The sequence below is a fragment of the Mycosarcoma maydis genome, chromosome 1 (assembly GCF_000328475.2).
Source record: "Mycosarcoma maydis chromosome 1, whole genome shotgun sequence".
Classification (NCBI taxonomy): Eukaryota; Fungi; Basidiomycota; class Ustilaginomycetes; order Ustilaginales; genus Mycosarcoma; species Mycosarcoma maydis.
In genome coordinates, this window is record NC_026478.1 from 1373322 (window position 1) to 1399842 (window position 26521).

At 54.9% G+C, this 26521-nt stretch overlaps 10 protein-coding genes across 10 annotated transcripts in view; 5 read left to right on the forward strand and 5 right to left on the reverse strand.

Moving 5' to 3' along the window:
- Window positions 1–78: 78 nt before the first annotated feature.
- Window positions 79–4413, reverse strand: UMAG_10121 (uncharacterized protein; the record flags this gene model as incomplete). The annotated part of the gene is made up of 1 exon (XM_011388375.1): window positions 79–4413. The coding sequence occupies one exon, from the start codon at window positions 4411–4413 to the stop codon at window positions 79–81; it is 4335 nt and encodes a 1444-aa protein (XP_011386677.1).
- A 2584-nt stretch (window positions 4414–6997) lies between these two features.
- UMAG_10122 (uncharacterized protein) lies at window positions 6998–7564 on the reverse strand (the record flags this gene model as incomplete). The annotated part of the gene is made up of 1 exon (XM_011388376.1): window positions 6998–7564. The coding sequence occupies one exon, from the start codon at window positions 7562–7564 to the stop codon at window positions 6998–7000; it is 567 nt and encodes a 188-aa protein (XP_011386678.1).
- A 319-nt stretch (window positions 7565–7883) lies between these two features.
- On the forward strand, window positions 7884–11306 carry UMAG_00480 (transmembrane mucin involved in surface sensing via MAP-kinase cascade; the record flags this gene model as incomplete). The annotated part of the gene is made up of 1 exon (XM_011388035.1): window positions 7884–11306. The coding sequence occupies one exon, from the start codon at window positions 7884–7886 to the stop codon at window positions 11304–11306; it is 3423 nt and encodes a 1140-aa protein (XP_011386337.1).
- A 378-nt stretch (window positions 11307–11684) lies between these two features.
- UMAG_00481 (putative signal peptidase (endopeptidase SP18)) lies at window positions 11685–12215 on the reverse strand (the record flags this gene model as incomplete). The annotated part of the gene is made up of 1 exon (XM_011388036.1): window positions 11685–12215. One exon carries the CDS (start codon window positions 12213–12215, stop codon window positions 11685–11687), a length of 531 nt encoding a protein of 176 aa, XP_011386338.1.
- A 754-nt stretch (window positions 12216–12969) lies between these two features.
- On the forward strand, window positions 12970–14586 carry UMAG_00482 (uncharacterized protein; the record flags this gene model as incomplete). Its single annotated transcript, XM_011388037.1, has 1 exon — window positions 12970–14586. The coding sequence occupies one exon, from the start codon at window positions 12970–12972 to the stop codon at window positions 14584–14586; it is 1617 nt and encodes a 538-aa protein (XP_011386339.1).
- Window positions 14587–14742: 156 nt separating this feature from the next.
- On the reverse strand, window positions 14743–16356 carry UMAG_00483 (uncharacterized protein; the record flags this gene model as incomplete). Its single annotated transcript, XM_011388038.1, has 1 exon — window positions 14743–16356. One exon carries the CDS (start codon window positions 16354–16356, stop codon window positions 14743–14745), a length of 1614 nt encoding a protein of 537 aa, XP_011386340.1.
- Window positions 16357–18240: 1884 nt separating this feature from the next.
- On the forward strand, window positions 18241–20051 carry UMAG_10123 (S6K1-type AGC kinase; the record flags this gene model as incomplete). The annotated part of the gene is made up of 2 exons (XM_011388377.1): window positions 18241–18262; window positions 18340–20051. 2 exons carry the CDS (start codon window positions 18241–18243, stop codon window positions 20049–20051), a joined length of 1734 nt encoding a protein of 577 aa, XP_011386679.1.
- Window positions 20052–20343: 292 nt separating this feature from the next.
- On the forward strand, window positions 20344–21435 carry UMAG_10124 (tRNA splicing endonuclease subunit SEN34; the record flags this gene model as incomplete). The annotated part of the gene is made up of 1 exon (XM_011388378.1): window positions 20344–21435. The coding sequence occupies one exon, from the start codon at window positions 20344–20346 to the stop codon at window positions 21433–21435; it is 1092 nt and encodes a 363-aa protein (XP_011386680.1).
- Window positions 21436–21605: 170 nt separating this feature from the next.
- Window positions 21606–23264, reverse strand: UMAG_00486 (putative phosphoglucomutase PGM2; the record flags this gene model as incomplete). Its single annotated transcript, XM_011388039.1, has 1 exon — window positions 21606–23264. One exon carries the CDS (start codon window positions 23262–23264, stop codon window positions 21606–21608), a length of 1659 nt encoding a protein of 552 aa, XP_011386341.1.
- Window positions 23265–25739: 2475 nt separating this feature from the next.
- UMAG_15059 (uncharacterized protein) overlaps window positions 25740–26521 on the forward strand; it is a gene marked incomplete at both ends in the record, with an annotated part of 8427 nt that continues 7645 nt past the window's right edge. Inside the window, one exon of the mRNA XM_011388562.1 lies at window positions 25740–26519. Coding sequence (XP_011386864.1) covers window positions 25740–26519 — 780 coding nt within the window. The remainder of the gene's footprint in view (window positions 26520–26521) is intronic.

Below are 26521 nucleotides of genomic sequence, written 5' to 3' on the forward strand. Positions count from 1 at the left end.
GTTGACAGACAAACTCGCCACTGGAACCAGAATCAGAATCGAGTTTCAAAGAAACAGTACATGCGCTGCGCAACCGATCTACAAGACCCACCAAGAGCCTCCGCAAAGACAAGTGAATCTGAACCGATCCATGAGTGAGGAAGCGCGTGCGGGCATATCGATGCTGACTAGTTTTGGGGGTGGTTGAATGAGCGGCAGGAACGTGGGGATTGGCTGCATGGGTGGCAATACGATGCCTGGTTGTGATGGTTGCTGTTGGTGTTGCATCTGAAGCTGCATGTGCATCATGTGCATTTGCATTTGCATTTGTAACTGCATCTGTACTTGCGGAGCAAGATTAGGATCGACCATGATAGCTGCTGGGTTGGTGGACGAAGTGGGTGGTGGAGCCAAAGAGTACGTTGCGATGATAGGGTCTTGTGAGAGCGCGTGGCATCGGACGCATCGCTTGGCGCGCATGGCGGAGAGACGGATCAGGTTGCTCTCTGCTTGAGCAGGCTCGTTGGCTGCCGCGCTGGATGGCAAAGCCGATTGTGAGCGCTGCGCTGCCGATGCGCCAACGACCGTGGTCGGACGCGTCTTCAGTAATGTAGCTGCGTCGTTGACGAGGCTAGCCTGCGTTACCGCGTGCTGCAGCAACACTTTGCGTACGACATCGCGACGCTCGTCGACATCACTACGCTTGGCAGATAGAGAAGAAAGTGCGTCTATCAACGTCGAACGTGTGCCCACTTGATCACCAACACCATCATCCAGCGCACCCTTGTCGTACAGCACGTTGTGTTCATCTGAAATATCCGAGGGCGATATAAACAGCGTCAGCACGTCGACCAAAGCTCCTGATTGCGGATCCACCAACGAGCTGAGTAACTTTGCCTGCAGACCAGTGTTTGGGTCCTGCTCCAATTTCACAGCGCTCGCACCATCAAGCTGGTCCACTTTACTGCCGTCGAGCGTGGCCCACCAGAAGCGATCTGTCTCTCGGCTCTGGTTTGCGCCCGACGCAGCGCCGCCTGTGCCACCGACGTTCCAGTCCGCCTCGATCTTGACGAGCAATTGTGCAAACTCAGCAAGCTCAATGGATGCATCGCCCACCACAGAGTGCAGGGCATCCCGAGCTAGCGCCATCTGTTCGCTGACGGCCAGCACGCGCGCCTCTGTGCTGGCTTCAGGCGAAGCGGAGAAGCCTCCGCCCGTTTCGTCGCCAGGAACCGCGCCCGTGGCAGGCGGAAGATTGCTCTTCTTGGTGGTGCTCTTGATCCACTGCTCAAAGTCGCAGAAATGTGCTACAATCTGCAGCACAAGTCGACGAAGCGTGGGTTTGTTAAGCATGCGCACAAAGTCGGCTTCCAAGCTGTTCTCATCCAGCGTCGTTGATGAAGTTTTGGCGTGGACAGCATTTGCATCCGAGCTTGTTTTTGAAGTGTTGTTCCCTGCCGTGGTGGCCAATGCGAGCTTGCTAATTCCATCCAAAAGCGCCAAGAACCATTGGAGCTGTGCCAGCAAAGGCCAGACGCTCTCCAGACGATAGTAGACACGGTCGCGAGTTTCGCCTGCAGCAGCTGCGGCAGCGGCAGCGGCTTTGACAGCAGAACCTCCCTTCTTCTTGCCGCCCTCTGGTGCTGGCGGTGACGGGGCCATAGTGAACTCGGTTTTGACACGGGCAAGACGCAAGATTTGGTAGCAGAGACCAAGTTCGAGCACGAGTCGCTCGATGCGCGCAGCGGGCTTGGGGATTAGCGAACTGTTGTCCATGACCATACGAATTCGCAGCAGACGGAGCGCCTGATGGAACGGGATCGAATTCGAGTCGTGGCTAGGTCCCTTTTGCGTGGCGCCTTCGATCTTGACGAGCACATCCTGCCTCTTGGACTCGGTGATTTTGAGCAGATCTCCAACTTGCACAAGCAGCTTGCCTGCATTCTCTCGGTCAGCTGATGCGGCAAACGCTCGGCCAATGTCGCTTGCATCTGTCTTTCGCAAGCATGACAGAGCGAGCAACTGCGACATTTGTAGATGACTCTCCTCCTCAGCTGTCTTGACCTGCTCTGCGGTGCGGTTGCCATGCTGTGCACTGGGCCTGCATGGGAGCAGTGGAAGCTTGGTCATGACGACACCCTTGTCCGAAGAGCCACCATGAATGCTAGCGAGGGTTGCGAAGAGAGTGCCGTTGCTCGAGATGACGGGATTGGAGCAGCGCTCGAGCGCTTGTGCTGGGACTGCTGACAAGTCACCTTGGACCAAATCGACGGTTTTGAGATCAAAGAAGCCGACTTGCTCGGAGAGCAGCCCAGATCCTCCGTCCACTCGAGTCAATGCTGTGAGAAGCGCAAGATCAGCTACGGCCAAGCCGGAAGCATCAGCGACTATCGAGGTGACGAGCCGATCCGTCAACACTTTGAAATGCGTAAAGCGTAGCTGCCACTCAAGCCACTTTGGATGATGCCCCGTCTTTCTGCACTCGAGCGAGCCAAAGGCGTCGCTCAGCTCGTTTTCGGCCTTAATTAGGTCCCAAACGGCAATGGTGCTGTGCATCTTTGATGCAGTGCTGGCATGATCTGCCGAATCGTCGGAACCGGATGCTTCAAAATGTGATGTGCATGCAACAAGGCGCAAACAGCCTGATTTGCCAGCGTCCTCGTCTTGATTCGAGCCTAGACTGTCGATCTCTGCCCATGTCAAGATGGAAATGTCGTCGAGGTCAATGCGTGAAATTGAGTTGTCGCCAAAAGCTGTACCATCCTCCGCGCAGTGGCTCATGGGAGCGTAATCGGCAGGTGACAGGGACACAGGTGGTAGAGGACGCGTGATCATTGTGATCGACTCTGCATGCAGATCCACTGTGATCTCGGTGATATGGATGAGCCCAGCGCTGCTCGAACGGCGCTTGGATGCAACGAGAAGGACAGAGTCGTTGGCGGGCATACCGACAGCAAGGTGGGTGAGGAAATTGCCCGATTCGCGCTCTTGCGCGTAATCAGAGGTGTAGTCGTCTACGGCTCGGGTTGCGGAGAAGGGAGAGAGGTAGGGAGCGACGATCTCGGCTGGCTTCTCGCCAACACCTTGGGCGGAATCAAGTGTGACGGGTGATGGTCGCACACTCGGCGTGTAGAGCGAAGACTGGAGCATGACGCTGAAGAAAGCTTGGCAAACGTTGGTGGGAGAAGCGGCGTCTACTGGCGAGCTGGTGGATAGGTTGACTGCCGCTGAGCGGTCAGCTTTGCAAGACGAGAGCAAGGTAACCTGACCATGGTGTCCAAATACTACGAGTGCAAGGTCCTGGTCGGGTCCAGAGTTGTCGGTATATGCTGTTGAAGTGGGGATAAAGCTAGGACCACGCGATGCGAGTCTGCTGAAGGAGCTGGCGCCGTAGTGACTCGGGGAGGTGGACTGATCGTTGAGGACGATGCGACGGTGACGATTGAGCCAGACGACGTGCTTGACGCCGCCTAGCAGGGTGCCAGTGCCATTGCCAGAATCAGCGTCGGAAGGCGATGCACGAAGCCCTTGAGTGGGAATAGACTGGCCCTTTTCGTTGACTTTGAGCACATTTTCTGTTTTGGTGGAAGAAATTGCATGACTTTGGCTGCAAGCGGGTTCGCAAATGATCGTTTGGACTAGCTTCCAGTCGTTGAGGGCTCCCGTCTCGGCGCGTGACCAGATGCAAAGTCTGGCTCGTGGCCCGACTGACGGAGCGGGAGGTACATCGGTAGCGGCGATGTGGTGTGAGGCAGGAAGAGACTGATCTAGAGCCGGCAGGTTAGCGCTTAGCTGCGTAATCGTTGGTGCACTGCTGGTTGGGAGCGTTCGCGTAGCAAGACCATTCGTCATGAGCGATACGTTCGAAGGCGTGGGATCGAAGGCGTTATTCTTGGCGTTTGTAGTTGCGGCATCATGCGGAACTGGGAAGAAGGCGCACAGATAGTAGCCGCAAGGACTGAATGAGATGTTGGTCGGGTCGTCAAAGCGTGTAGACTGCGAGGAAGTGGTGGAAGCAGCAGCAGCAGTAGTGGCTGTTGTTACAGTACTGCGCTGATGCGAGAAGGCAGCGGTGGAGCTGGATGAGAAGCCGTCTTGGTCCGGATACAAATAGCTGGATTTCAAAGGTGGCTTGGACGATGAGGCGAGCGGATACTGCACGACGACGTGTCCATTCGGTGATGCCGAAGATGATCGGTGGGCAGAGGCGATTGCAAGAACGTTTTGAGGCGACCAGGCAATCTTGGCGAGATCGGCTTTGCCAGACCTCAAGCGCTCGAGCCTTTGGATGGCACCGAGGCCATTTTCAAGGCACTGTGCATGACGAATGGACCGTTGCTGCTCTACCGAGAGAGTCTTTCGTATTGATCTGCTGGATGAGTTGGCAGACGTATTGTCAGTGCATTGCCTCTTGGCAGGCGTCTCCATGGACATGCTGATGAAGAAAGAGCACTTTTTCAGGAGGTGCGGCCTATCTGATCGTTGTAAGCATTCAAGCCAAGTTGAGGCAGGAATTGGTTTTGACGTGTTGTGACGGGGGCTGAATGTAGCTATTCGAGGCAAGCGTTGGAGGAGCCTCTCTATGTCAATTGCACCGATAGCATGAGAAGAATAAGCGGCTCGCTTGATATCTGCGGACGTCGTCTCGTTGGTGCGGGCTATTATGAACGAGTGGAGGAGGGTCACCAAGGATTCACGATGGTGACTGTGCTTGCTGAATGAGAATTGAGGTCTGTGTGCTGAATTCCGAGTTCCGTGTTCTCACTCACGACTCACTCGTGACTCACACTCGTGACTTGGATATATGTGATTCACGATTTTTTCGTGTCTGATTCGTGATCCGTGATTCGCCATTCAGAGTAATTGTTTTGACGGCCTAACATGATGGCACTGAGTGCACCGTGCACAGTCCATGCACGATGTCTTTACTGTAGAGTACAGTGACGAGTGGTGAGTACTGTGAGTGTGGCTTTGTAGCTATCATCTCTGAGGCACGCCTTTCGTGATTGCTAGTATTGTTATTGTTCTAGAGCGTGGCTTGGAGGTAACTATGAGCTCTTTTCGCCGACAGATGGCCTGGGCCTGGGCGGAATCGTGAATCGTGAATCGTGAATCGCGAATCGGACAAGCTCAAGAGACGAGAAGCTGAGCGAGCTGGCTAGGTGATGATCAGCGACAGAGAGGCTGCGTGGACTACGAGGGCGGCCTTGTCAATCCTGCTTGGCGATGATCATCTGCGAACGCCACAAAAAGGTTGGCGCTAAACCGGCGGAGTTGGATTGAATGGGTTGGCTTGTGTTTTAGCGTAAGTGATTCCTGATTCCTGATTCGTAGAACGGTAGGCGCGAACGAGAGGGATGAAAAGAATGTTCCATTTTCAGCCTGGTCCAGCTCAGTCACGAGTGGGTAAGCAAAGTTGAGACACGAGTTGTAGTAGTTAGCTGTTGCGAGCGCAGCGCCAAGTTCGCTTGAATGTCTTCCAAGTGATGACTGTGCAGCAGTCATGCATGCTCAGTTGAGAATGAGAGAGGCGCAAGAAGCAACCAAGCAACCAAGCAATCAACGGCGCGTCTAGCAGGTTGCAGCCAATTGTGAATCACGAATTGGGGTGTTGGTGAGCTGGCAGCACTAATTTATTTTCGAAGCCACAGCATGGCGGACAGCATTCGTGATTCAAGCGAGGTCAAAGCATCGCGCACAACAGCCTTCGTGATTGCGCCAACGTGCCAACGTGAAATGTCAAAATTCGAGGGGCCTCACGCGCATTAACGATCCAGGATTCGAGGTTCATTCCACGTACAGTAACTTACAGAGTAAGTAAAGTTAGTTGCCACCCCTTTTTGGGCCCTTTTCTACGCTTTTTCGAGCGTGCATAGATGTGCTCGCTGGCCGATGCGCTGACGCATGGTGTTGGCAACTTTAGTTCGGTTCGAATCAAGAATTCGTGAGTTTGGCCTCGTGGTCAAGACAAACGAGCGTGCCTGTTGACCTTGTGCGAGTCACGAGTCGGTTGGTTGATGGTTGTTTGGTGTCAGTGTTGATCTCGCTTGGTTCCTTTCTGTGGTACCTGGCCATCAGCAAACCATTGAGAATAGCGCTCGACTTGGCATCTTGACCGTGTCGTAACCACCTTGTCTTGTGTGCCTTAAACAGAGTCGCACGCGCTGTGTCAACAACAAGTTGTCCAGTGAAAGAGCTGACAAGAGTCATCGACCCTGTAATGCTGCGCTCTGCTGTACTGCAATGCCGGTGGAGTTGGATGGTCGCCGCTCGGCCATCGTGTTTCTTTTTCCGAGAATATCACGAGTGCATCGGCATCGGCCCTGTATCAGCCAATGTCAGCTGCGTGTGTGTGTGCGTGTGCGAGTTTCCGAGCGGCATCGTTGTTCTCCTTTCTTGACAGGTTTGGCCGAGCCTCGACAGAATCATCAATCACGCATAGGCGTGAGTGCCTTGGACGACGACCTTTTCCGCTGATCATGGTTTGTGATTCCTCGAGCTCGGCCAAACACACGCGCTCTTGACCCCGACGCTCATCACTCCGCCCGTCATTCCCTCCTCCTTCCAGTTCATTACCTACTACTCCCTCTCATCGTCAAGCATACAGTACCTCCGCTGTTATGCTTCGGCGCTCTGCTTGTCATCTTTGCATTGCTTCGCGACCTTGTTCCCGACACTGCTGCTCCTTGCCCTAGCCTGTTTCTTTCCTTACCTTTCCTTTCCTTTCTTTCCCGCCCACTCTTTGCCCGTCCACCTTCCCTCAGCTCAATCCGCCCACCACTATTCGTGATTCTGTGATCGTCATTCTTCGTTCGTCGCTGGCTCGTCGAGCTTTTGTTCCATCTCACTCTCACAGGCCCCGTCCGCCGCGCATCACCCATCCTTCCTGACTACACGCTTCCTCACGCCTACACCTCATCATTCACGCTAACGCCGTCTCCTCCTCGCTCTGCATCCACTCCATCCACCCTCTAGCCAACGTTGACTTCGTCCTTGCGCTCTCAACGCAATCGCCGCATCATTTCGAGTTCTGCTTCAGACTGGCTCTGTGGCTCGCTTCTCTTCGTCCTTTTACCTGGCCATCTTCACCCGTCTCTGCGACATTTGCCGACGCTTCAGCAACGCTTGCCATCAATTTCGCTCTAAGCATCCATTTCGCAGCGTCGTCTTTCTTCTCCTTCATTTCTTTCGTTCGTCCCCACAATCTCTCTGCTTTCAGTGTTACAAATCTGCACCCATACAGCTTGGACCGACTCTTGTCATTCCTTCTCTCCCTTTTTGCTTCGTCCAACCTTGGTGCACGTCTAGCTTTCAAGCTCCCGCTTTGGCCCTCACGCGCTTGCTCGAGGCGCGAACACGCCTCTGCCCGTTCTTTCTTGAATTTGATCAGTCGCCCCATAACTCTCCAGCTCGGTCCCGCTTCATTTGCTGCTCTGTGGACCAGTCTCCCTAACCAAGAACCGTCGTTTGGTAAGTCTTTTTTGGCCTCCTTTCCCCTTGCTCTTTCCGTCTCGCGTCTGAACAGCAGTGCGTGCAAGAGACCTGCTCTGCGATCAACTCCAGCTCCGAGGCCATCACCTATCATAATCACCAAAGTAGATCACAACCATCATCGTTTCTTCTTCTTCCCTTTCGCTCTCTTGTCATCATCACGTTCCCCTTCTTTCCCATCCCCCTTCCGTCGACCATCTCGACGATCATCCTGAACCCAGTCGTCGTCGATTCTCTGTTATTGATTGCGTTCGTCCTGCTCACACTCGTTTTGCCTCTGCACCTCCTTCTCATGACTGGATTTCACTTCCACTTTTACTTCGCCCGCTTTTGGTTCCACTCACTCTCTACTCATTCCCCTTGATCGTCAAAGCAGATTGTCTCGTCAGCCTCCCACTTGTCTCTTTGGCGGCATGGTTCTGTTTCGACCCAACTTCCAGCTGATGTTGCTCAGCCTTAATCTCGTCTTGCTACTGGCGCTCCAAGCATCCCCTGCACTTGCCGACGGTCTGCAGGCCGACCACGGTCCCGCCCGCATCAATCCCGCAGCACGACGCCATGCAGGTCGAGCCGGTCGCTTGTCCAAGCGATTTCCTCCGCTCGCGGCTAGCCATGCTCCCTTAGCCGTTAGGCGGGATCGAGTTCACCATGAGCCCATCTACGGCTTAACACCTGCAGAGATTGACGAATTGCTGGCAGAGCAAGAATTGGAAGATTCCATTTCCAATGCTAACAGCACCACCTCGTCACGCCACCATAGCCATTCCAGAACCCGATCCGCCTCAAATTCGCAAGAGCCTACCAGCACCTCATCGATGCACACTTTCGCTTTCCCCACCAGCAATTCGACATCACACAACGCTACCTCGCTGTCTTCCACTCATGCTCCTGCATCCACATCTGCATCCACATCTGCATCTGCCACATCCATTGTTCCATCGGCCACACGCTCATCTCTGAGCCAGTCTTCGTCGATCTCGACGGATGGTAGCAAACCACCTTCGGCATCGTCCTCTTCGACTCCCGATGATGGCGACCACGACGCTAGTACTTCGGCCAATTCCGTCTCCAACAACAATGATGACGACGCTGGTGGGCTACTCGATGGCCTTTTAACCCCGTCATCCACATCCTCGTCGAGCGCTAGCGCCGCCACCACTTCGAGCGATAGTGCCACTGCCGACGGTGGTTTGTTGGACGGTCTCCTGGGCCCGTTGTTCACTTCTTCGTCTTCCTTAGCCTCAGCCTCTGCGACTGTCGACAGCCAGAATGACTCGCCATCCGCAACCACTTCTTCGCGCTCTCCGCTTGTTACTAGTTCATCGTCTTTGAGCCAGCCATCTGGCTCGTCGCACGATTCGGACAGCCGCGACGACTCGACTTTTTCGAGTAAGCTCAGCCAGTCCACACAACCTGACTTTTACAGCTTCACTCCCCAGGCCACTCGTTCCGCGTCTCGCACTTCGACGACACTGCCGGTGACAGGGCTTTTACCCAGTTCCTTGCCGGTACTAGGTTCCTCTTCGTCAACTTCAGACTTTCCGTCAGCCACCCCTTCCCCGACGCCCTCACCATCGCATCGCAGCCCTGGCTCTGATTCTAGCTCGAGTACAGCCTCGTCCGACGACCCTTCGAGCAGCAGCAGCAGCAGCAGCAGCAGCGATGATGACAGCGGCAGTCCCTCCACTGCTCCCTCGTCCTCATGGACACACGTAATTACTTCGACTGACGATAGCGCTGGCTCGTCGACCGCGACGACACACGCGACCGCAACAATGTACTTGACCTCGACGATGCATCCAACCGCCACCATCACTACGGCTCCTTCATCGATATCGCAGGATACATTTGCTGTTCCAACTAGCACCATCTCCAATGACCACGCAAGCTCTGATAGCTCTGACCAAAGTTGGACACACGTAATTACTTCGACTGACGATAGCGCTGGCTCGTCGACCGCGACGACACACGCGACCGCAACAATGTACTTGACCTCGACGATGCATCCAACCGCCACCATCACTACGGCTCCTTCATCGATATCGCAGGATACATTTGCTGTTCCAACTAGCACCATCTCCAATGACCACGCAAGCTCTGATAGCTCTGACCAAAGTTGGACACACGTAATTACTTCGACTGACGATAGCGCTGGCTCGTCGACCGCGACGACACACGCGACCGCAACAATGTACTTGACCTCGACGATGCATCCAACCGCCACCATCACTACGGCTCCTTCATCGATATCGCAGGATACATTTGCTGTTCCAACTAGCACCATCTCTAATGACCACGCAAGCTCTGATAGCTCTGACCAAAGTTCAAGCAGCATTGATCAAGAATCGTCATCGTCGTCACTATCGGGGTCTTCTACAGACGATTCTATCTCTGGCTCTTCTACGTCTTCCTCGTCGAGCATCACCACCAACCCCTACTGGTACGCTAACACACAGTCTCTAATAATAGCGCCAAGCAGCACATCGTCTGCCGATCGACCAGCCGAGACGGGATCGCAGAATACAGCCGACATCAATGGATCGACTACTTCAGCCTCGTTGGACACTTCTCCAAACGCTCCCGCTGCCCAAGACTTGCCTCTGACGATCGTGCCCTCGGCTGACTCTTATGAGCAGCCGCCCAACACCACCTCGATCGGACTATTGTTCAAGCCTGATATGAAGTGGACGTGGGTCATCTCGCAGGCTGACTTGACGGCGCAAATCTTTGCATTCATGCCCGGTCTCGTCGGGCAGTCGGCGGGCATCGAGAGCTCCAAGGTCTCGACGGTCAAGCTGGTTGGCTACTCACCCGAAGTCAACGACACTGCCACCACGAGCACGCTGAGCACGGCTAGAACGCTGTACATGGCGTACGTGCCTTCTTCGAGCGTGGACGACATTCAGGCCATGGTCTCCAACATCTCGTCGCCGTTTTACACGTCGGCTGCCGCGGGAGCACCGCAGCAATTGGCAAGTCAAGTGGACCCAACGTTCAACATTCTTAGCGTTTCTGGTCATGCTGCAGCCGGGGCCAAGCAGAATGCCAAAACGAGCGCCGGTTCGGGCAAAGACGACTCGACGCTGCGCAACAGTCTGATTGGTGTTGGCTGTGGATTGGCCGGATGCTTTGCTCTTGTGGCTGCTGGTCTTTTGTGGCGCAAGCATCGCAAGGGCCAGAATGACGACGGAGCGACTGGCAACCATGGCGGAGTGTCACGTGCACACACCATTCGCTCGTTTCACGGCGGACTGCGCGAGACGTGGGCACCGGATGCGCTCGATCAGCACCGAGCTCTGGACACGGCTGGCGAGATGCAACAAGTCTGGTTGCCTCACGAGGTGGGAATGGCGATGGGTTACCCTGAGCAGGTCATGCAAGGACGCGAGGATGGCTTTGGTGGCTATGTGACGTCCGACCCCTTTGACGATGCGCGCGCCGGCGCCGGCGCTGGTGTTGGTGGCGTAGGTGGCTACGTGAACATGAACCGCTCGAGCCGTATGACGGAGCGGTCCAGCTACTCGGATTTGAGTCAGATGACGGAAGCGCAGCGTATTCAGTACGACTACGCGTCGTCGCGTCGCTCGTTCCATTCGACATCGGATCACTCGGGATCGCACGGCTCTCACAGCGAGCAGAGTGAGCACAGCGCGCACAGCGCTAGCTCGACAGATATGCTGTCGACTTATCAAGACGACTATCGCGTTCCTCACCAGCACACGAGCAGCCACGCGTTTGGTAACAGTTCAAACAACACAAGGTCACGTCGTCGTGGCAGCGTCGCCAGCTCGACAATTGGTCGTCCCGAGATGATGAGCAACTCGGTTCTCCTTTAAATCTAGTTTGGTGCTTCTTTTCAGTTTCATGTTTGCTTTGGTTGTAACGGAACGCTTTCTTTGGACATCGGTCTGGATACCGACACCCTTTACGGCAAGCAGCAGCAGCGTTGGCTCTGGCTGTTGATATCGTAATATTACACTCTTTTTCTTGACACTTGAGCTCTGTTTGTGTGAGGTAGATCAAGTGACTTTGGGATATTGTGGTCAGGCTGTGCTTGGAATATGTCACATGGAGCTTCACTTTGCTCTGTGCAGAGGAGTGACAACGAGAGGCAACACGGTTTGAATAGAAATCACGGATGAGGAATGAAGGAGTGTACAGCCTGGTTCGTGGCATGGGGCATGGTGGTGGTCGTGGGTGGGGTTCGTGTGTGGTTACTCTTTCTGGAAGAGTAATGATAGGGCCATGATTGCGAGGAGAGCGTACTTGAGTTTGGGGTAGTCGTTGAGAGCGATGGTGACATAGCCGACATACGGCATGTAGGCATTTACTTTGCCGACCATGTTGCTTCTGGTCATCCATCTTGCACCGTTGTAGAGCGCGATGTCGTCGCTCTCGTTGTTGTCGCCCTTGGTGAGGATCAGTTGTTGTCCGTCTGGGGCATTGTGGGTTTCGATGATCCTGTGTACGATCGGGATGTCTGCACCAGGCACTTTGTACACAGGGATATCGCCCACTTTCAGTGCACCACTGGGCATCGAGAGAAACAGCAGATCGCCACGGTAGAACGCGGGCTCCATCGAGCCAGACAGCACTACCACAACCGGCGACTCTGTGTCCGTGACAACAGACAGCCCTTTCCACATGGCTAGAGCCGTAGACACTACCGACACAAAGTTGAGCACCTGGTGCAGAATCGATCGCATCCCTTGTCGTCGTAGTGACGCCAGCTCGTCCGCCAACATGCTGCTCGATCCAGCGATGGTGTGTGCCAAGTCCGAATCGGATGCGGAAGCGCTAGCTCTCAATGCGTCACTGCGGTCGCAAACGTAAATAGAGTGGTGCAGCCAGACAAGCTGAGAGGCTGGATGGGACGCCGACTGAATGCAATCCAGTGTCGTTGTTGAGCGTACGTGATGAGAGGTAAATGCGACGAGCAAGCGTCTGTGACAAGCGTTACGGTGGCACAGTTGTCAGTTTCGAGACGTGCACCGTGAGACCAACGTGTCACTTTGTCCAAGTAGCGTGGACAACAGCCGTTGATGCTGCATCACCCGATCGGGAGCGCACTGACCGAATCGGGAAGCAACGTCTAGCTGCGTCAAGCCAACGTGAAAGGACGCCTGCGTTCTGCACGCTGCTGCTGTGTTTTTGTGTATCGTATCGCAGCTTCGTCCATCTGGCGAGCCGACGCACGAGGCGCTGAACCCTGAATTCGTGATTGCGAAGCAGAAACAACACAGCAACTCACACTCAACACGCAAGGTGAAACGTAATCGCGAATCGCGTTTCTTCTGCACCACGCTCTGTGCTTCGTCGTTGCTCCTCCTTTGTCCGTGTACGACCCGACGAATCGCTTTTCTATACGCTCTTCTCGGTGTCCACGGCGCAACCCGATGCCGGCAGATCCACTTGTTCTGCAGCAGTCACGAGCTCGAGTGCACGTCCCCACAGATTTCAGCTACCGTCGCGTCGCTCTGCAGCAATCGCAGCCGAGCCATGGACGACGACGACGATGTTGACTTTTTCCTACGCAAGCCGTTGGCGAGCAAGTCGAAGCCGAAACCCAAGGCGAAAGCGTTGATAAGCGTTGCGAGCTCATCTAGCTCGAATGCAGCCAAAACGTCTAGCGGAAATGCACACGCGAGATTGTCAGTGGCTGCGAGTTGCAGCTCGGATTGCGCAGCCCTTGCGCCAGAGTTGATCGAAATCTCGGACGATGAAGGCTCGACCGAAGTGGTGCAGATCGACCTGATCGAGGGAGAAGACGAAGATGAAGACGGGGAACTCGCCGTTCTGTATAGCAGCGAAGTCAGCATTGACAGCGACGACAGCGACGCAGATCAACGCAGGACAAAACGTCGCAGAAGCAAAAAGAAACGCATCCACACTCTTCCCGCCTGGGCTTCACACGGTGTTTATCGGCAACGATCGCAAGAAGCGTGTTCATCCTCAGCCTCAGCAGACGCAGCAGACGCAGCTGACGTTGACACACGACCTGAATCCATCAACAAGCACGTGTCATGCACACAGACAGCTTCAAAAGCTTTGCAAACCCAGACTCAACCCGACACCAATACCAGAGCGAGGCGTGAGAGTCTTACACCTCCACCAGCCCCCTCGGCTGAAAAGCTTGAAATGGCACGCGAACTCGTCAACCGAACCATTGCCAGCAAGTTTGGCACCTCGGCTTCATCTGCTACAGCTGGAGCAGCTGCAACTACATCTTGGAGCTCGACCGGGCTGTCTTCAAACAGCGGGTTGGCATCTCGTTGTCGCATACCAACGGCAGGTCCGACCGATGCTACCATACCAGCGTATGGTCAGCCTCATTTGGCTGCTGATCCATCGTCGGGGTTGTCAGCAGGTGCAAGCAGGCGCGATTGCGATGACGAAGTCGGCGTCAACGAGCAAATTGACTGGGATCCGGATCTGGCCCGTTTGATGCGTGGCGAGAAGGCCAAGCATATTCGCGAGAAAGCCAGGCGCTTGCAGCAGGAACGCGATCAACGGAGGAGACAGCTACAAGCCGAACGGCAGCGATCCGAGTCGCAGAGTGCGCAAAGTGCAGCCGAGACTTGGGCACAATTTGCACGTACGCAGTCGGCGCCACAGCAACCGACGATGACGAGTGCTACAAGACATGATGTGATCGACAGTGACGACGAAGTGGAATTCATTGCGCGACCACCGAAAAGAAACGCAGCCTCACGACGGCGTGCTCGATCCTCGGTGCCTACCACAATCGCGCCGTCGACCAACATCGACACGATCATCATTGACGATTCGGACGACGACCCAACCCCAAGCAACCCCACCATGGCTCGCACCAACACATCTCACCGCACCTCTGCATCCCCGCCAGCATGCAATCCCACCGAAACACTCTCGCTCACCCTGCAATCCAAACTCGGATCCATGGCCGTCACTGTAACGCCAACCACGCTGCTCTCGCGTATAATCGAGCATTTCCACCACACCAAACTCACCAACCACGCCTCAGTCCACCCACACGCCATCAAGATCAGCTTCGACGGATTTGCATACACACCCAACCAGACCGTGCAAGACATGGATGTGGAAGATGGCGACCAGATCGAGTTGTCCTGGTCCTGAGCGTTTTATTGAACAGCGCGTCGTTGCACGCGAATATCATGTCAATACCCCGACAGTCACAAGTGTGGTACAATCTAATCAAACGCCATACCAACCCACGAGTCACGAGTCTTTTCCACCGCCGTCCACTTGCAGACGCGATAGAATCACGATGCTTCAGAAAACATCGCAGTTGACCAGACCGAAACAACACTCGTCTTGCTTGAGACTGTCCAATTTCAAATTGTCTGCGGCCTGATGAGTGGCTGATGCTGATGCTGATGCTTGTGTTGCTGTCGGTAAAGCGACCGTGTCAACAGATGAGGTGGTGGTGGAATTGGAGCCGAGTGACGGAGAGGCGTCTGAATGGGCGGTGATGGTGTTGCAGTTCGAGGTGGTGGTGATGGGAGGACAGCAAGACTTCTTGTCCGCTGTTGCTGTTGTCGGAGTGGTGCTGCTTGGCCTGCACGCTTGACTTGTGTTTGCGCTGGCGGGAGCACCACTGTAGGCCGTACTTCGAGGGCTATTCCTGTCCCGTGACGATTGGCCTATGCGGATGCGCGGCGACGATATGCCGATGCCCGCTGCATCGTACGCGTACGCATACAATTGGCCGGGCGAGGACGCGCCAGCTGACACGTAGTCATCGGCGTGCCTCCTACCTATCGATCGGGCAAAGCCGCCCTGATCAGCTGGTGTCGACAGAGCGCTCGAATTTGGCGAACAGTGGTATGGAGTCGTCGAGGTGGAGGACGGTAACGCATGCGATCTGGCAATGGTAGCCGGGGAATTCGATGCGGATGATGTCGTACCGACGCCATTGGACCAGTGCGACGCAACGTGCGCATGTTGCCTAGCAGGCGACATGCCACGATGTGAGGGTGGTGGCAGGTGCGCTTTCGAACTACCAGGAGTCAAAGCTTCGGTGCTTGTGCCGGAAGCGTATCTTGCCACCGCCGGCGGTGGTGGGCGTCGGTAATATGCTTCCTCTGCAGTGGCAGAAGCGTGACTGTCGTCGGGGCTGTGGTATGTACTGTACGACGCACGAGGGCTGAATCCGGCCGACGGAGGTGTAGGAGCGGGAAGAAACGCTTGTGGGCTGGGTGTGTGCCACGTGCTTGCGCTGGCCATACCCGCTGTTGCTGATGGTGGCGGAGGAGGTCTCGACGAAGGCGCGACAAAGTGTTGTGCTCCTGTGGAAGGGTGAAAGTAGCTGTTGGTCATATGAATACCACTTGGGAGGAGCTCTTGATCGTTTGCGCAAATGCGCTTTGACCTATGCGTTGGTGCTGGCGGTGATACTGTAATTGGATGTTGCGAGTCTGTCATGGCGGTGGTGGAGGGAAACGGTATACCATGGTGCATCAACACGCTACGCAACGTTTTGACGCTATGCTGTAATTCGATCACCTGCGCGTCCACCTGGGTAGCTGCTAATACCAATTGACGATTCGCCTGCTGGAGCCCGAGACATGACTCACATGGGTCTCTGCTTGCTTGTCTGGTGGAATCGTCCGAAGACGAGGATGCAGCCTGACGTTTTAGCGATGCGGATGGAGCGGGAGGAGACGCGCTTGTCTTGGATGCGCTTTGAACGAGATGCGAGGGGGGGTGAGCCGACTGTGTTTCGAGGTGAAGCAGGCTGCGCAGCTTGGCATTTTCATCGCTCAGCAGTTGCACCTTTTCTTCGAGCGTGGCTAGGTGTTGAGCTTTGCGCTGACGAAATGCTCTCTGCGTTTGCAGTGCTCGTGTGGGCTCGAGTGCGAGATTGGGCCTGCGTCCGCGACCCATGGTGGACGTGACTTTGCTGCGAATGCTTCTGTATTCTAAGCTGCTACTGTTGCTACTGTTGCTGCTGTTGCTGATGTTGCTGATGCTGCGGATCACAGGGTGGATATGTAGTGGCGTACACCATGGATTTGGCCGCTGATGCTACGAGCGTCGGTACGATGGATTGTGTGGGATAGTGGGAAGTGATGTGGTGCGTGGCAGTGTACGGCCGAGTCGGGGAGAATCATGAATGGTGACGACCAGAGGAGAAGAAACGTGGATAGGACGAGATAGACGGTTCTCGGTTATTCACCAAATCGTGAATCACTGAATGGGAAAAAAGTGTAGTCGGCTCGGCTTGGCTCGGCTGCACCTACGGCTACGGTTGTGACCCTGTGCTAATCAAGGAGCGTGGAGCGTGGAGCGTGGATCAGGCTGAGCACGGCTGCGATGTAACACGGCAGCTTTGCAAAGGTGAAACACGAACTACGAAATCACGAATCTCACAAGCACAAAGCTGCGAATTCACGATTCACGATTCACGAATTGGGTTTGAGTTTGGTCAACGTTGCAAAACGAGTGACACGCTGATGCTGCTAGTCGTGATTGGGAGAGCAAAGTGACGCTCACGAAGAGTCTCTGTTATGAGCTCCCATAAATCAATCCTTTCTTCTTTGCAGGGTCAACCGTCGTGAGTCGTAAGTGGTGCGTGACGAGTCACAGAATGTGCTCCAAGTTGAAGCGCAACGCTGCTCTTTCCATCGTCACTGTGCACGAGTTGCAATTCGTGAGTGTGACTTGCGAGCCCAAGCGTGGAGCTGAAATAGCAAATCGTGAATACAAGTCGTGAGTGCACTCGTCACTTACTCAAGGCGGCTGCGTGTAAAATGTGCAAGGAAGGTGGAACAAACATCAAGCGTGAAGGTTTTTATGTGCTACTTGTTACGTCGCATGTGCTGCTACACGCTATTCGTGATTCGTGATTCATGATCTTGTGGTTCCTGTTTGTGGTGGTCCAGACCTTCGTGCTTCACTTTGTGCCTTTTGTCTTTGTCTATTTTTGATTTTTACGTTCGCTCACGCCTGTTTCCGCTTTCGCAGTTTGATTTCTGTGCATTGGCGGGGTTGGGTGTGTGCGTGGAAAAGGGTTGGAAATCGTCGACGGTCAAACGGCGCGTTGGTTGCTGCTCCGACAGATGCTTACGACTTGCGGCGTTCAGTGTCTTGCGTATGTACGACGAATGAATCTTGAATTTATGATTCGTGATTTAGCGTGCAGCCGCTTTCCAGAGGCATGCGTGGTCCATGCGTGTGAACCACAAGCGAGTGCTAAGTGAAAGCGCGAGCCAAAAGCATCGAAAGCACCGAAAGCATCGTATGGGTGTCGCACTCGCATCTCGTTTTTTTGGCATTCGCCAGTCGCTCTCTCTCGCTTAGCAAGGAGCGATCATCGTCGTCACAAGGACATTCCCCCCTCTTACCTACTCGCCACCACTTGTACACAAGCAGTCATCCATATCGTATATACCTCTGTCGTTTGACAAAGGAAAACAAAGGCTCATCAAAGCCTGAACCCTTCCACGCTCGTTTTCCGGTCGCGCTGTCGCTTTCAACCGCTACGTTGCGATTGTCCATCTGCCAACGCTCGGATCGCGCTCCGTGGACTGCGTGTTGCCATCTCTCTTGAACGTCACAGCCCTCTCGTTATTTCGCCGTTCGTCTTTGGCCTTTCGTGTTTCGCTGCGACTTTGCTTCAATACCAGACAAGCTCGCTCGTCTCTTTCCCAGCTTTCCAGTCAATCACCTCGTGCTCCGACGCCTTCGTCCCGTTGCTTCTCGCACATCCGGTAGCTTTGGTATCCATATCTGCATCCGAACCTGGTCTACCACCCACACGCCAACACCATGTCCTGGAAGCTTGGAAAGAGTAAGTGTCACCCCAGTTTCCCTGCTTGCGTGCTAAGACAGCTTTTGACTCACTCTTGCTCTCTCTCCCTCTTGCAGAGTTCAAGGATGGTGCCAACTTGGGCGCTCGTACACCGCTCGACCGTTCGGCTACTCCGACGCCAGCCAATCCCGGCACCGATGCCAGCGCTTCTTCCTCGTCATCCAACCTGCTCGCTTCGTCCGATGGCGCTCCTATCCCTCGCTCAGGTCTCTTGACCATCCGCGTCATCAGCGCGCGCGGTCTCTCGCTGCCAGCTGGTATGCAGACACCTCCCGCCGTCGCACGCGCTTTGGCACAACACAATCCGAACACCTCGTCACTCGCACAGTCGTTTGGCGCTGGCGCCAATCGTGAAAACAGGCAGAGCATGCAGCGCAAACAGTGCTGGTGGCTTCCCTATCTCGTGCTCGAATTCGACAAGAACGAAATTCTCATTGATGCCATTGGCGGCGACATCCAGGGCCCCACATGGATGTTTCGTGCCCACTTTGACGTCTCGCGTATCTCGGAGATCAGCTTGCAAACCTACCTCCGAACTGGCGACCGTACCACTCATCCGCCCGAGGCGAACCGCGACGGTCAGGGAGACGATGTGATGGGCGTCAGCGACATCTACCTCGGCGGCGTCAAGTTTGTGCCCGATTTCGAGAACCAGAGAACCTCGGATGCTTCCTATCCGCTCACCGGTGGCAACGGTCAGATTCACGTCCAAGTCTCGTACAGAAGCGATTCGCGCAGCTCGCTCAACATGGACGCCTTTGAACTGCTCAAGGTGATCGGCAAGGGAAGCTTTGGTAAGGTGATGCAGGTGCGCAAGCGCGACACGTCGCGCATCTATGCGCTCAAGACCATCCGCAAGGCTCACATTGTGTCGCGCTCCGAGGTGACGCATACACTGGCCGAGCGAACCGTGCTCGCCCAAGTCAACAACCCGTTCATCGTGCCACTCAAATTCTCATTTCAGAGCCCAGACAAGCTCTACCTCGTGCTAGCCTTTATCAATGGCGGCGAGCTCTTCCACCACCTTCAGCGCGAAGGCCGCTTCAACGAGGAGCGCTCTCGTTTCTACGCCGCCGAGCTGCTGTGCGCACTCGAACACCTGCACGGCTTCAACGTTGTCTACCGCGACCTGAAGCCCGAGAACATCCTGCTCGACTACACCGGCCACATTGCGCTCTGCGACTTTGGTCTCTGCAAACTCAACATGGGCGACCAGGAAACCACCAACACGTTCTGTGGCACACCCGAGTACCTCTCACCCGAACTACTGCTCGGACAGGGCTACACCAAAGCCGTCGATTGGTGGACGCTGGGCGTACTGCTCTACGAAATGCTTACCGGTCTCCCGCCGTTCTACTCGGAAGACGTCAACGAAATGTACCGCAAGATCCTGCAGGATCCGTTGCGATTCGGAGACGAAGTCTCGCCCGATGCCAGACATCTGCTCACGCTGTTGCTCAACCGCGATCCCGCACAGCGTCTCGGTTCCGGATCGCACGGAGCGGCGGATATCAAGGCACATCCTTTTTTCGCAAAACACATTGACTGGAAGTTGCTGCTCGCCAAAAAAATCCCGCCGCCGTTCAAGCCGAGCGTCGCATCCGCCATCGATACCAGCAACTTTGACCCCGAGTTCACCAACGAACCGCCCATGGATAGTGTCGTGGACGATAGCCTCATGCTGTCCGCCACCGTACAGGAGCAGTTTGTTGGGTTTTCGTACAATGCTCCCAATGCGCTTGGTGCAGGCGAGAGCTTGAGAGACTAGGCCAGACGCACGAGAAGCATACAGTATCCTCTCTTGGTTTGGCACTCACGAATGGTTTCACTTTTTTCTATGCTCGTCTCGTACGTTTTCAGACGTGTTTGTGGCGTGCGTGTGTGTGTTGTAATTCAGATTGTCGAGTTCGGAAATCGGCGACTACGGACCGGGGAGAATTTTCGAGCTGGGTGCTTGTTAGGATGCAACGCTCTTGTGGTTTGACCACATAGCCAAGCTGCTTTTTGATTCACATCGACCAGGTCCACGGTGGAAGGGTTTGTGGTGTCTATACGTCGGGATGTCGTCTTTAGAGGAGATGTCTATGTCTGCTACAGCCGCGGCCGAGCGGACGGTGGCGAGTCTTACAGAACGCTATAGCGGACGTGTGCAGATTCACCTGCATGCATCGTCGAGTTTGCCGTCGAGGCTCGTTTCTTGGAGCGGCGACGACACTTGGGATGATTTACCAGTAGCGCTCGTATGGACGGTGGACTCGCTTAGGCTACTGCGAAGTTATGGCGTGATAGGAAGTTTTACGGGCACATTAGCGCAGTTTGCGCAGCAAAATGTGTTTTTGGGACTACCTGTACAGTTGATGGCGGAAGAAGTGGTGTTTTTGGTACGACGAGCATGTGCCGTTGTTATTGATGAAAGCGAATCATACCGCGCCAGCAGTGCACAAGAGAGGAACGAGGTAGACGCCAAGGTGCAGGAGGATCGAGCTAGTCAACAACTCGGTGCTTGGTATGAACGACAACAGCTGCGTGCGCAACATTCATCGCATCCAATCGAGCAAGAACCACAATGGCAAGAGCTGCAAAATCAGCCGTGGCACTACACGATTCCGTCAAGATCCACGTTTCCATGGTACACACCAACAGCATATACGAAACTCTCGAAACTGCAGCGAGTATTTGCGTTTCCTCGATCAAGACACGAGATGGAACGATGTGCACTATTCGACCACATGCTCACCAACGGCATGTGGTGCATGAACGGTCTACGATTCGGCGGATCGCTAGCTGTCTACCCCGGCGACCCTCTTCGCTACCACAGCCACTACACAGCTCAACTGATCGGCCAGAACAATTGCATCAGCATCATGTCTCTTGTCGCCAACGGACGGCTCGGTACGAGTGTGAAAAAAACGCACCTCCTATGCTGTGTCGACGAAACCGACCGCACGTTGGACGACGAACTACGCACCAGAGATCTGCATCCCAGCCACATCCCAACACCGTTGCAGTGCATACTACAGGGCAACTTTGATACAGCCCAACGCGCCGAAAACGACCCTACATCAGCCGTCGAGCAGGATCCAGATGCAAAGCCCTCGACATTCGCGCATTTCAACGTGTTCAGTCTTGCGTGGGCCGGATTCGGGACGTAAAGCACCTACCGAGCGTCCCTCTCCCACTCGCTTGCTCGTACTCCTATTCAGAAAGACGATCGCAAATGCAGCTCTACAACAAAAGAAAAACGAGCTTGGAATTGGCGTGTGGAGAACGTGTACCAACATAACGTAGCATGTGTCAAGTGAGCAAAGCGGTGGAGACAAGACTAGGTGATGACAGTCGGCTTAGACCTTCCGGTGAACTCTTGCAACTTGGACACGGCAAGAGCCTGCTCGATGAGCGGCTTCAAACCGACCTGTGCATCTGCGCCAAACTCGTTGTCGTCATTCGAGTACTTTTCGACGTAAAGCCTGATGGTGGCGCCCGCACTACCGGTGCCGCTCAGACGGAAGATGATTCTGGAACCATCGACAAACTTGATGTACAGGCCCTGGTTTTTGCTCACGCTGCCGTCGATCGGGTCAGTGTAACTGAAATCGCCCGACTCGGCGACCTGGAAATCGCCCAACTTGGAACCTTTGAACGATGCGCTTTCGAATTGGTCGCGCAGGTGAGCCATCAGCTTGTTGGCGCCGTCCGAGTCGACCTCCTCGTAGTCGTAGCGCGAGAAAAAGTTTCGACCGTACTGCTTGTAGAACGCAAGCAGCACGTCCGAGACGCTCGTTCCCGGTTTCTCCTTGTTGGCAGCGGCGAGGATCGAGAGCCAGGCAACCACCGCCCACAGACCATCCTTTTCGCGGATATGGTCCGAGCCAGTTCCGAACGACTCTTCACCGCAGATGCTCAGACGGCCAGCGTCCATGAGGTTGCCAAAGAACTTCCAGCCAGTGGGAACCTCGAAGCATTCGTATCCATTCTTGGCGGCGACACGGTCGATGGCGCCGGACGTAGGCATGGAACGTGCGAGACCCTTGATGCCGGACTTGAAGTAAGGGATCGCCTTTTGCGCCCAATCAGCGATGATGGCGACCGAGTCGGAAGGGTTAACAAATGCGCCCTTGCCGATGATCATGTTGCGGTCGCCATCACCGTCGGAAGCGGCACCGAACGAGATGTTTTCCTTCTCCACTGCATCCACCAACGACTTGGCGTAGGTGAGGTTAGGATCCGGGTGTCCACCGCCAAAGTCCTCCGAGGGAATGCAGTTCTGGATGCTCGATTCGTCCAAGCCAAACTGCTCGACGAATAGCGCCCTGCCGTACGGACCGGTTACGCCGTGCAGCGCATCGAATCGCACCGTGAACCCAGACGTCTTGAGAAAGTGCTTGATGAGTGCAAAGTCAAAGATCTGGGAAAGATAGTCGACATAGTCCTTGACGTTGTCGATAATCTGGATCTCGAGCTTGCCAAACGTGGTCTCTCCAATCTTGGAGAGATCCACCGGTGGACCCTCGACGATCTTGTATTCGGTGATGGTCTTTGTGATGTCAAAGATCTTGTTGGTGATGGATTCAGGCGCGGGACCGCCATTGTCCATGTTGTACTTGATACCAAAGTCGTTCTCGGGACCACCAGGGTTGTGCGAGGCGGTGAGCAGGATGCCGCCGGTGGCCTTGTACGAGCGAATCACGTGCGAAGCGGCGGGAGTGGAGAGAATACCATCCTGACCAATGATGAGCTTTGAGACACCGTTACCGGCAGCGAGGCGGATGATGGCCTGGATGGCGGGCTTGGAAAAGTAGCGACCGTCACCACCGACGACGAGCGTCGAGTTGGGCGCACCCGTGGGGATGGCCGAGAGGATGGCCTGCACAAAGTTCTCGGTGTAGTGCTGCTGCGAAAACACCTTGACGCGCTTTCGGAGACCCGAAGTGCCGGGCTTCTGGCCCTCGAATGGCTTGGTCTGTACGGTGACCACGGACATGATGATGGAGAATGCGACTGGTGAGAGATGGCAATCACGAATGGTGGCACGAAGCGAACAAGAGCGAGCGAGCGAGCGAGGAAGGAGCAAGCAGCTTGCAAGGCAAGGGACGGGACGGGACGGGGCGCTGCGCTGCGCTGGGTGTGCGAACCGTAATCACGAATGCGTATCGATTTGATCATCCACCACGCACGTTTATGAGAATCTTTGCTTGATCGGGCTATCACTGAGCTGCTCGCTGAGGGCCCGTGCTACAAGTCACTGACAAGTTACCGTCACAGAATAGGTTCAGTTCCGTGTTGAGCACGCCCCGAATCACTACTCGATGCGGGAAACTCCTGGCGAAGAAAGCACCGCAGAAAGCACCGCAGAAAGCACCGCAGAAAGCACAGCAGGAAGCACAAATCACAAATCGGGTGTCGGACAAGGGTTCTTGCAGAGCGCCTAGACGAAGCAGGAGCCAAACATGAAACCAAACTTAACTACCCGTAAACTGACCGTGGGCGGAATCTTGAGCAGAGTCTCGAACCAGGACGAGACGGATGCACAGTCACGAGGCACGAGTCTTGAGTAGTTGCGGTCTGCGGTCGCAGCAGTCTGTCAGTCTATGAGTCGTCAGTGTTGCAACACGCACGACGGCGAATCGTAAATCGTAAATCGTAAATCGTAAATCGTAAATCGTAAATCTCGAATGTCTCATTTTCGTGCTCATTTTCGATGTGGCGGGCGGGGAGCTGCAGGGTGGATCCCCAAACTTTGGCAAAGCACACCCGCACCAGCGCAGCGTAAATTACGAACCACGTTGATCAACATTTCGAACACGGAATCTAACAGCGAAAAACATAAACCCCAACGTGACCCACGAAGAAAGCTCGTGGCTGACCGACTCGTGACTCGTGACTGTGGACACGTGATGTGGTCGCGTCGACTCCCAGGCAAAGTGAGAATCGTGAATCACAAAGATCGACGCATCGTGTCAACAACAGACGATCAAACCAAGCTTGGCTTACTTGGCGCGCCTTCATCCATAGACTTTGCTTTCGTCTTTTGCCACGGTGTGGGTGGTCTGTCGAATCGAAGAGTACGAGTGTACGCTGTCGTTGGCAGCATCTACGTTTGGCTTTGCGTAGACTCGTTGCGATTGATTGACGGATTGGTTGAGCGATGGTCTGAGTGTACGAGCCTCTTTCAGGTGGCCAACCATCGTGAATTTGTCTCGCCATTCAGATTTGAGGTGAGCGAAACCAGAATCGTGAATAATTGTGAAGCAGCAGCAAATCAGTGAATCAGTGATTCGAACCAACAAGTGCGAAAATAACTTGTCTGAATTTGGACGTGCGCTCGCTGATCTGAGACAGAGACAGACATGGGAGGCTGTCATATGTTTGTAGCAACTATGGCATGGCTCTGCCTTCACCACTTGAAGATCGTTCATACTGTTACGTGCGTGGTGAGCACATGGCGCTCCTTGCGATCTGGTCGTCGACAAGCTCGATCAGATAGCCCAAACCAAAAGGCAGCTTCATGTCTCGTGCTTCTTGATGCAAAGATCAGCGCCAGCGTGGTGCGATCAAGGCACAAGGGTCCCGATGGTTGAATCGTCCATCTCGATTGTCTCGTCGTCGTCCTGAACGGAAGAGAGATTAAGAGGTCAACTCACCTGAGTTTGCCCAAGCTTCCCTGAGCCAAACTTGATTCTGTCTCGCTAGCTGAGCTCTCAACCCTTCCGAAAAGTCGCAGCACAGCAAAGCACAGAGCTGTCCTTGTGTGAGAGCGAGGACGAGGACGGGAGCGAGGACGAGGGCGATGTCAGAGGGTTGCCTGTATTCACGATTTCTCATCTTTCACGCTTTCAGGTCACGAACGAACGCTGCAGTCCCACTGTCCTGAGTCCCACAGCCGCTATCTTGTTCGACGGGTCATATCGACTTTGCGTCACGAGTGTTTGCTGACCCCTCGTCCTCGCTTCTTACACACTCGTCTTCTCTCTCCAACTCGATCCGCCATCCTACCTGCCTCTCCCTCCTCACGCCCTGCGACTCGAACGATCGCCGTCCTACATGATGCCATCGGCAATACTCTACTCGCACATCTAAGAGTCTTTCCATCCTCCGCTGTACGAGACACCACTCACTGCCAACCCGCTTTCCTTTCAGTTCCCTCCCTCTGCCTCACCACAACTCTTCCATCTGTGCTAGCTGCTTCTCACCTCGATTGCCCTTGTACACCGGTGCCGCCTTCTACAGCTTACATCCCTGCCCCGTGTGCCCACTCCTCGCCTGCCCTTGCCACATTTGTACCCTAGATTCCTCAGCCTCGTCGGTTTGGCTTGCCTGTTCGTTCGCCGCCTTGTCATCGCCATCCCCTCCTCAAGACTTTCTCGCCAGCCCTTTCAAGCGGGCAATCGCATTCGCACCTTTATTACTAGGGCCGCACTAGACTCGCCTGCACTTGAAGCGCTCGCCATCCCCCAAGATGAAGCGCTGGAAGCAGGTCAAAGACCAGCTTGATGCTAAGCGCAACAACGACAACAACAACAACAACAACAACAACAACAACAACAACACCAGCAACAACGACGACGACGACGACGACGCATCCCCACCTTACAAAGCTGGCTGTATCTCTTCCGACTCCTTCTCCGACCTCCGACAGCTGCAATCACGAGCCTCCTTCGACCATTCCGCCCCTTCCGCCTCAAATCTCATGCCGCCCATCACCAAGAGCACCAGTCGCACCTCCCTCGACATCCCTGCACGCTTCAACAAACTCATCAAAAAGTCCAATTCCAGCTCGGAGCTCGACTCTGCCTCGCCAGCAGAGACCTACAACAAGACTCTCGGCAACGCTTTCAAGCGTTTCCCACGCCCAAGAGCTCGCACCAATTCCACCTCTTTCGCTCTCACCGACGCTGCATCCTCCTCGTTGCCCTCAAAGATTACCAACCCTCGCAAGTGGGTCAACAGCCTTCTAAACCAGGCAGCTCCCAGCATCGGTCACCTCGAGACTGCTGCACAAGCGCGTGTTCGTGCCGAATCCGATGTGTCCAGGCCTTCACCTGCCCCCGTCAGCTCGCTTGTCCTCTCCCAAGCCATCACACCATCAACCTCTCGTCAGGTCTACACCATCGACTCGGGCTTGCAACGCAAAACCTCCGCCGCCGGTCGATCCGCCAGCATCTATTCCTCTCATCTCAGCTCGGCTTCTCGCTTCACGCCAGACCTACATACAAGCTCCGTCACACGTCACCGCAACAA